The 9,818-nt window shown below is 48.1% G+C and overlaps 1 protein-coding gene across 1 annotated transcript in view; it reads right to left on the minus strand.

Moving 5' to 3' along the window:
• The window catches only part of PHEX (phosphate regulating endopeptidase homolog X-linked), a 228,764-nt gene that overhangs the window by 113,731 nt on the left and 105,215 nt on the right, over positions 1 to 9,818 (minus strand). Inside the window, exon 12 of the mRNA XM_004709915.3 lies at positions 8,403 to 8,504. Coding sequence (XP_004709972.1) covers positions 8,403 to 8,504 — 102 coding nt within the window. The remainder of the gene's footprint in view (positions 1 to 8,402; positions 8,505 to 9,818) is intronic.

Below are 9,818 nucleotides of genomic sequence, written 5' to 3' on the forward strand. Positions count from 1 at the left end.
TGAGAACCACTGCTTATGAGGGTCCTAGATAAAGTGGGAGGAAACTGTGGAACATAAACCCAAATCCTAAGAGACACCAGGCTTAGTGGTCCAAAAAAAACTGGCAGGACCCCTGAGACTTTGGTCCTTAATCACCCTTCAGATCTGTATCTGAACTTATCCCCGATGCCAGAATAATCAACTATTTAATATCAGAAGGGCAGCATTTTCCCAAGATGAAAAGTACAGAAAGTACAAAAAGGAGGAGGGTTGGAAACAGGAAACACAGGGAGGCCAGAAGATACATGACGGTCTCTTCGGGAAATCACCATGGGTAAGTTCAAACCAAATGCGTGGGAACTGTTAAATCCAAAGCTGGTGGTCTGCAAACCTTCACCTCCCTCACAAACAGTTTTAAGCAACATGTCCGTATGCACAGCATCATGCAAAATACTTTTATAAGCCTATGTGTAGGAGAAAATGCAAAATCACACCGCAACGAGTTAGTGGTGGGACTGGCAGCAATGTTTGCCCTTCTTTCTACGTTTGCACTGTTCCAATTTCCTGACATTACAACATTTTATAAAAAAAACTGAAAGACACACAAAAACTTCAGGAGTGTGTGTGTGTGTGTGTGTGTGTGTGTGTAGAGTGTTTAAAGCTGGAGCAATGAGCTGAAACTAACTAGATGGATTGTAGTAAGAATAAATGTGAAGTTCTAGGATGAAGGTTTCTGGGTTTTTTTTTTAAGTATCAAGTTTAGGATTGAAGTAACTTGGCTTAACAATTCCTGTTGGATAAAGAAAAACAGCCCAAAAATTAACTGACTGGAAATGTGTTATGAGCCCACAGTGGCATGGCTGAGGGGAAAGATAGCCTTAACTAAACTGTGGATTTCTTAACAAGATTTGGATGCAGAACAAAGGCAGCAATAATATTCCCTTTGTGCTTGTGCTGCGTGACTCAGACTATATCTACGACGCTGGGTTCAGCTTTGAACTTGAGCTTTCAAAAAGATGTTGAAAACTGGAATGCAGTCAGCAGGATAAAGTATCAGAACCAGAGCTTAAAGTAGGGCTTTCTCACCCTTGAACCTGGAAGGCTTGTTCAAACACAGGCTGCTGGGTTCCCCTCCCAGAGTTTCTAATTCTATTTACCTGGGGTGAGGCCAATTGTTTGCATTTCCCAGGATCCCATGCTGATGCTGCTGGTCCAGAGATCACACTGTGTGAACCACGGGCATTAAGGATAAAGACCCAGACTCTGAAACCAGACTGCCCGGAACTGTGCCCCAGCCATTCTGTCTTCTAGCGGTGTGCCCTTCAGCAAGCCTCCTCATCTATAAAATGGAATGATCACACCTGCCCCATACGGATACTGTAGCATCGAAACAAATCCAAACCCACAGCTTCCCTGTCAACTGGGACTCATCAAACCTTAAGGGACAGACGGCAAATCTTTGTAGAAGCAGATTGCCACATCTTTCCGTTTGAACCACAGACTTTCGAGTTAGCAGCCCTCGCTGAAACCGCTGAGTCACCAGGGCTCTTTATAGCTCTGAGGCTGACTATCCAGAACGTAAAGCATTCGGAGTAGAGACTGGCAGACCAGCTGTGCTAAGTTAGTTGGAGTACTAGGGATAGACAGGCACGCACGCACGCCACTGTCTGTGGCATCATGGGTTAGGAGCGTTCGGTTGCCAACAGTAAGGTCAGGCGTTTGAAACCACCAGCCGTTCCAAGAGAGTACGAGGGGGCTTTCTACTCCTGTAAAGCGTTGCAATCTCAACCCCACCAGGGCAGTTCTACTTTATCCTCTGGGGTTGCTAAGAAACTGAAATTGGCTTGATGGGGGGTTGGGGGTTTTGTTTCAGGGGCGGAAACACATTTTTCACATTTTGAATGTCGTCAAAAGACCAGAGTGTTTAAATTGAAGTGGGGAAATTTTCGGGTAGTCGCTGAGGGCAGAATGATATCAAAAGGCGCCGATGAGCAAGAAAGGAGCCTTTGGTTTTACACCCAGAAAGACTTTTTAACCGAGAGCGAGAGGAACTGGGGGGCCAGGTTGGTGCATGCATGCCCTAGTCCTAGGGCGCTCCCCTCCGAGAGATGCGGAAAATGCGCGGCAAGGTGTAACAAAAAGCTTCACAAAGGTCAGCTCTTGCTGGTATCACGGCTTTCTTAGGAAAGGTGCACTTGTAATCTCTGAACACGTCGCAAACTGCCAGCCCCACCATCAGCATCACCTGAGAACTTACCAAACCCACAAGTTCTTCGGCCCCCTTCAGAGGAAATGAAGAACCACCTCCGGGGTGGGGCCCAGCGCTCAGCTTTAAGCAGCTGTAAGCACCTTCCAGGGGCCGCTGACGCCAGCTCAGGGTGAGAAACGCCCAAACCAACCAATCAGCAGAACCCACGACCACCAACTTGATCCCAGTTCCTAGCGTCCCTATATGGTCTCCATGAGAGCCCGCAGCCTCATCTCTCTTCCTCAGGGCAGCTGGTGGGTGAGAACTGCTGACCTTGCAGTTAGTAGGCCCAGGCTTATCCCACCACGCCCCCAGGGGTTCTTGAACAACCTCAGGCATAGGCCAAAACAGCATTTACCAGAGGCACCTGGACCTCAAAACTAAACTCAAACGCACTCCAACAAAGTATCTGGTTTAACAAGTGCCTTGAATTAATATATGCACCAAAGCCCTACTTATGCCAAACATTTGCTTTTGTAATGAAAACATGTATCACAGATAAGGATAGAGTTGTTCGGAAGCACAGAAGCCCAAGCCCACTGGGAAAGCAGTGGACTCCCACCCTGCTTAGCGGGGGCGTTCGCTTTCAGAGCATCCACGGGGTCTGAGGGGAGGTGGGCTGTGGTAAGAACGGGACCATGTTTTGATTTAGAGCAGGGGTCGGCAAACTCTTCAGAGAGAAGAGTCCGTCCTGTCCCTCACAACCATTGAACATTATTCCAGAGCCAAAAATATGTTTTTACAAATAAATGAAATCACCATTACCTGAATATCTTTTTTTAAATTATTTTACTTCAGTGTCACATGTACATACCGAAAGAGCCGACTATGGCTCAAGAGGTGAAGCTGAAGCTTGCCAATCCCTGATCAAGAACATACTCGCATTTGAAAGGTGAGGGGGAACCTCAGAGACCATGGTCTGGTGTCCCCCACCTACCTCACCAATACAAAAATATAATAAGTCAGATACACTCAGCCAGGCCCTCTTCTCCCACCTCTCACCAACCAGTCCAGTCAAAGCCTTGTTCTGCTGCAGAAATAACCCTTGAAAACAAACAGCTGAAGTGACTTGGAGAGGCTTTGAACTTTGAACCAGTTCACTCTGGTTGATGTATGCCCTCTGCTGTGAACTTGCATTTCCAACCCTGAAGCCATACTTTCACAAGGTCCTCAGGTGGTTCTTGGGAAAAAGAGCTGTGCTACATGTTTTCATCCCCTGGGATGTTTTTGAATAGTTTGATGAGCACTTCATGCACAAGTCATACAATTCACTAATTCAGTCATATCAAGAAGGCTTGTACAATTATCACATGACATTCTAGAACATTGTCTTCTTCCTTGTACTCATTGTTATTCATGTAACTCTTTTTTCAAATGGTGGCAAAAATGTATTCTCCAATTCAACAATTTCTACATGCTTAATTCAGTGCCATTGATTATAGTCTTTGTTGTACAAACATTATTGATATCCTTTTCCAAATTATTCTTCCACAATTAATAGAGACTGCTTACTAGCTACCATGCTCCCTAAGCAACAACGCTTTCTCCTTCATCATCACTTATAGTACTCCCGCCCTGCCCCTGCATGCATTGTTTGCTCCCCGAATCCCCTCATCTCCCCACTTCCCATGCCCTTTCTATGTGCCCAATAAAGCATTGCAGTACTTTTAGGATAGTGACTCCTATTTTTCAGGTGCAGCCATGAAGCATCAGAAAGATTAAGTCAAAGAAAGAAAGAAAGATTAAGTCATTTCCAAAGGATTATATGGCTAATGAGAGGTCTATGGCTTTGAATGCTGGCAGGCTTTTTCTCTACTTGACTTCCTGTCAAAGTCAGTGATGGAGGGGGGGTGGGGCGCGGGTCTGTGTAATGTTGCCAGTGTTCCTGAGTGAGCTTCGATGTTTCCCTGGACTGGATGCAGGAACCTGGGTGACGCCATTCTTGAGCTGTTATACAAACATGCTTGCGTCTGTAACTGGGAAGGTGGGAGGGTCAGGGGACAGTGTGACTAAAGTCCATCACTTTCCTCTACCCAACAATTTAAAATGAATACCTGCGATGAATCCGGAGGGAGGATCCAAAAGGAAAGTGAACGCAGATGGCAGCATTGTCGGGCATTAGGGAGAGCTGGAGGGACCCCCCTCACCCACAGGTGCAAGGACAAAGCCCAGAGAAGGGCTGTTGAGGGGAGGGGTTTCAGGAAAGACTACATACAGGGAGGGGGATTCCCTAGGATTGGGCAGAGCTTAGAAACACCACCCAGGCAGCGAACTACAATTCTGTTTTGCCCTCAGAGAAAAAAACTGCCTTCCTCCCTTGTTTCCGGCCCTTGCCTGTGAGTTGAGACTATTAAAAGCAGGCTTCTTGGGTTCGCACTGCACCTTCTGTGATCAGAATTCAGGCCACTCACTCCCAGCATCCTTCCGATGATGTTTCCCTAGCCTGACAGCTTTTCTCAGGTGTGGCCTGGCAAGGTTAGCCTTGGGTTCGAGAGAGTACAAATAGTTCCAAACGGACCCAGGTGTTGGTTCCTTAATGGAATCCAGCTGATGTGGCCCCAGGCCTGGCCTCCAGCTGAAGCCCGGAGCCAGCCACCAGGGCAACCCGAGAAAGGAAGAAGTCCGCCGGTGGACCCTCCAGGCAGGCCCTAGTCTATGCTGAGTGACCTTGAGATCCTCCAGGTCTGCCCTGGAAGAGGCAAGTGCTCTCAAAGACACCTCCCACCCACCCCCCGCCCCCGATTATTCTTCCATTACCATAACCCCTTGCAACAGTTCTGCTCCTCAAGCAAACGGCAGGCCCCCTGTCCTCTGCAGTTTGTTGACGAGACCAGCACATGCTTGTCGGGAACATAGGAGCCTAAACAAAAAGCTGAAGCGTACACAGCCGCCGCTTCCCAAGCGCATACCACTTGTTTGGAGACGAGCAGGGGAGAAGAAGGCAGAGGCGAGAAAGAGCGAAAACAAATGGACCCTTCACAGGTGCAGGGCATCCTCGGTTTTCTTTGACAGTCACCACTCCTGGTGGATAGCACGGCCAAGCCACAGCACAGCCTTCCACTGGGCGCTGGGGTCGCTGTCAGAGAGGCCAAGGTGGCTGGCCTCGGAACACTGCAGGGACCCGAAGCCCTGGGAGGCCAGGAGGCCCACTGTTAGAAAAAGGGGAGGCCAACCCCGTTGAGGCAGCCCCGGGCTCGCCAGCAGGCAGGAGCATCCCAGTGAGGGGAGGGGATGCTCCCCCCACCCCTGCAAGCGGAAACATTTCTCTAACTTTCCCAATGGTTGCCAAGTGACTCGGCACTGGCCCAGTGTGGGCACTATTATTGATGAGAAACCTTCCGCCGGGTGATATACTGCATACAGCACATGGCCAAAGAGCAGTGCCAAGTCATACCAGGAAGAGGAGGCAAATTATTCACCTCCACTTCGAATGCTGGCAAATCCTTTCATAATGCAGGGGCAACCCAGTATCAGGAAGATGCTGAGTTACAAAGCCCTAAGATCGTCAGAGATTTCCATCTAAGACTCAAGGAATTATTAAGCAGAACCTCTCCTTTCTTGTTAACTATTAAAAGGCAATCAAATTGAGGACAGGAGAAAAAAGGGGGCAAGAAAAAAATAATTTCTCAAAAACAACCCCAGACCAGAAAAGCTGCAGAAAAGCCTTCAACTCACGGAAGGTTGTGAGTACGACGAGCTCCACCCAGAGGTCATTTACAGAACTGCACGTTAATTTATTTTTGGTGGAGGGCGGGGCGGGAGCGGCAGAGGGACTGTGGTGGAGATCTACATGTTCCAGGGGGCCGGGGCAGGACACGACTCAGAACTGCTGGAAATCCTTGGACAACGTCCCAATTTCTTGCCTTTCATTAAAGTGAGTGCTCTGAACTCTGAGCTACAGGAAACACTTGGGGGACTCGAGATGCAGAGTCCGACAATGGCCTTTGATATTTGCACCTGGAGGAACGAGCTGTGCTCCTGGCAGGTTGGCGTCGGCTCAAAGGAAGCCGAGTGTTCAAAGAGTGCTTTTAGGAGAAAAGGTGTCAGCTCTCCTTGAAAGAAAATATAAGACCGGAGAGCAGTTCAGGGGACAAACAGGTACACGTCTAATATTAGAAGGACAGCCCAGTCCTCCTGCAAGGACTCGTGGACCCTTTGCCTAGAAGGCCCACTCTACGGGTGCCCAGTCCCTTATACAACTCACGAGAGCTCCCTGAGGGGACCACAAGAGCTGTATTTATCAAAGAAGGGGCCACATTGCTCAGCTTATTCCCCTGGCATCCACCATCACATTACACCCCGCCCCACCCCCACCCCACTCCTGCACATTGGCAGGCCCACACTCCACATGGGCCCTTAAGATACTGAGAGGAACCACGGTAACGGGCTGATTAAGCACTCAGCTAGCTCCTAACCCCTAGCTCCCCAAATACAGCTGATGATCGGAATCGTCTGGGGATCAGGAGACACTAGAGATTCTGCTTCATTCGGTCGCAAATGGAGCCCAGGAGTCTGTGGTTTTACCAGATCCCCCTGGTGATTCCAATGGTCAGCCACGTTTGGGCTGATCCTAGGCGGTAACCAAAAGGTCAGTGATTGGAATTCAGCAGCCACTCTGCAGGACACAGGTGTGGCAGACGGCGTCTGTAAAGATCACGGCCTTAGAGACCCTGTGGGGGCAGTTCTTCTCTGTCCTGCAGGGTTGCTACCAGTCAGTTATCAACTCCAAAGGAACAAGGTTTTTGTTTTGGGGGGGTGGGGGGGTGTGTGTCTTGTTTTTCTTTGTAACACACTGAGCTTTCCACTGCCCCAATCCAGGACCCACATAGCTCTGGATACCACAAGCTAGCTTGGCAGATGCAGGAAGCCTGCAGAGAAACATGTTGGTGCCCAAAGTTCCATCTACCATCTGGCGAGCTTTCCGCCACAGCCTCCATCAGGGTGCGTCTTACGTGACTAATGACAGCTTTATCCGATTTTCAAGGGGAAACGAAAACGTCAAACTTCCCCTTTGGCTTCCTCCAATTCCTCCCCCACTTCTACCAAGTTCTTTCTTCACTGTAAACATCAGCTGTTTTGGGTCTATTGACAAAAATATATGTGACCATGTTTATTCCTCCAAGCGGGCAGGAAAGCTCTAGAAAATAGCCTCGCGAATTCTCGCACGCTCCCAGACCAGCAAAGCCACGCCTTCCCAAAACATAGCCTTCTTTGTTTCTTGACCATAAGGCACAAAGGCATGAGCTCAGACTGAATCGAATGTATGACTCAAATCAGGGTTCCCTGGGCTTGCCTCTTGAAAAGCATCCCCTTGCTCCCAAGGGCTCAGATGGCACCCCTGAGCCACTCAATGGGCCTGTGTTGGGGAGGGCTCCCGCAGCTCTGCAGTGCGATGGAAAGCTAATACTGCCCACCAACGGTAGCCCGTAGCAGGTGCTCCGCTACCCGCTTGAGCTCCGGCTTCATCAGGATACTTGGAAACTCAAGGTGAGTCCTCTTTGGTTTTCAACATCATAGGCGCTAGGGCTTCTCTCACTTACTCCTTTATCATATTGCATCGAATAGGGTCTTTTTACAAGAACCAGCAAGTGTCTGTGTCTACGAGGAAGTATTTTCGCATTCCAACACAACGGTCTGCTGTTTATAAGCCTGTGATTTGGGTCATTTGTGCCACACCATGGGTTAGGAAGTAGATCGGCGTGGTTACAGGAAAAGACTTGCCCAAGGCTACTTGCGCACATCATTCACAAAACAGAAGGACACATGGCCGATACGGATTTTTCTTCTTCTTTACGTCTTGAGGGCTCTTCTGCCAGCTGCTCCCCATGGCTTCCCGCTGCTCTGCATTCTGCCATATCCAATGATGGTTTATGGCAAAATTCGCTGGGCAGCGAGCCATGTGGCTCTTAAAGACAGCAATTAGGAGAGACGAAAAGGCTAAATTACAAGGTGTTGGAAAATGCAATTTAAAAAGAAAAAGTCAGATCGTATTTTCTCTTACCTCTTGGAGATGAAATCTATGGCCTCATCCAAAAACAGACACCTAACTCCGGAGTCATTTGAAATCAACAGCCGAGTCAATATAAAAATCCACTGCACGGTTTTTTAGGGGGTGGGGGGGTGGGGTGTGTGTGTGTGTGTGTGTGTGTGGTTTTCCAACAAAAAGAATCCTTACCTTTTCTCTGGCTTTCCTTTTGGTCCCTGCATCCATCCACTCATTTTCTTTCTCCAGCATGTCAATAAAGGCCCAGCGAACACCCTCAATCAATTCCTCCATCTACAAGAAGAGGCGGGGGTTAAAGCCAAGAAGCTGCAGATGAAGTTTTCAGGGCTAAAACTGGCTTGCATGGAAAATATCAGGGGGCATCAAACAGGTTCCTTGGAAGATGGAATGAAAAGATGGAATATTTCCATGAGCTTTTTGAAGCCTCTCTCCTAGTGGAGTGCTAATCACAGTGAGAAATAGGTTCCTTACAGCTTGCCCCCACACTCCAGTAAGATGTCCTTTTACAGAGAAAAAAATGTCCTTGCTCCACCCCATCATTAGAAGATGACTAACCATTTCTTTGCGAGCAGATTTGCCTGTAACCAAGCAGAGAATCATTTGATAGCCCGGTTGTACAAGGATTGTACAAAGAAAGGAATTCCCCATAGGTTAAGATGAACTTCTAACTTCTCTGTCTGTAGCTACTAAATCAGCCCGCTGTTACTGAGGTGACAACTAATTCTGATAGTTGAATGAGGGCTTGAGAGAGATGAACAGAGGCAGGGACTGTTATCTCAGAATGGACTTACAGAAGCAACTGAGTGAGCAGTTGAGATACTTTCAACACACAAGCGGGTAGAGAGAGCCCCAGCACTCCACGAGAAATAAATGTCTCCAATGTAAATTAGATTGATGGCAGGACCCCCAAGTTCTTTCCTAATTCAGTGCCAGAGGTTAAACCAAATGCTGGCCTGTCTTCTACAATCATCCCATTCGCCTAACCTCTTTCTTGAAGTTCAGAAAAGACGTTTCCAATTAAAAGAGTTGGTCTAGAGGGGACTTCTGCAAAAAGGATGTCTCCTGAAAGATTTTATGCCAGCTGGGTAAGCAGTTAGACTGCGCGCCTTGGTTTTGCCTTCCAAGTTGGTGGACCAGTAGAGAGAACTGGATAGGAGCCCTGGTGGTATAATGATTCTATGTTAGGCTGCTAACCGTAAGGTCGGCAGTTCAAAACCACCAGCAGTTCCTCAGGAGAAAGACAGGGTTTTCTACTCTAGAAGACAGTTACAGTCTTGGAAACTCACAGGGATAATTCTACTTTGCCCTATAGCAGCAGTTCTTAACCTGTGGATCGTGATCCCTTTGGGGGTCAAATGACCCTTTCACAGGGGTCGCCCAATTCATAACAGTAGCAAAATGAGTTATGAAGCAGCAACAAAAATAATTTTGTGGCTCACCTCCCTGATACCATCGCTGAAGACAAATGGGTGCATAAGCAAATGTGGCAAAGAAAGCTGATGGTGCCCAGCTATCAAAAGATATAGCATCTGGGTTCTTAAAGGCTTGAAGGTAAACAAGCAGCCATCTAGCTCAGAAGCAACAAAG

The sequence above is a fragment of the Echinops telfairi genome, unplaced genomic scaffold (assembly GCF_000313985.2).
Source record: "Echinops telfairi isolate 266 unplaced genomic scaffold, ASM31398v2 ScPeMD7_53;HRSCAF=182, whole genome shotgun sequence".
NCBI classification, from domain to species: Eukaryota; Metazoa; Chordata; class Mammalia; order Afrosoricida; family Tenrecidae; genus Echinops; species Echinops telfairi.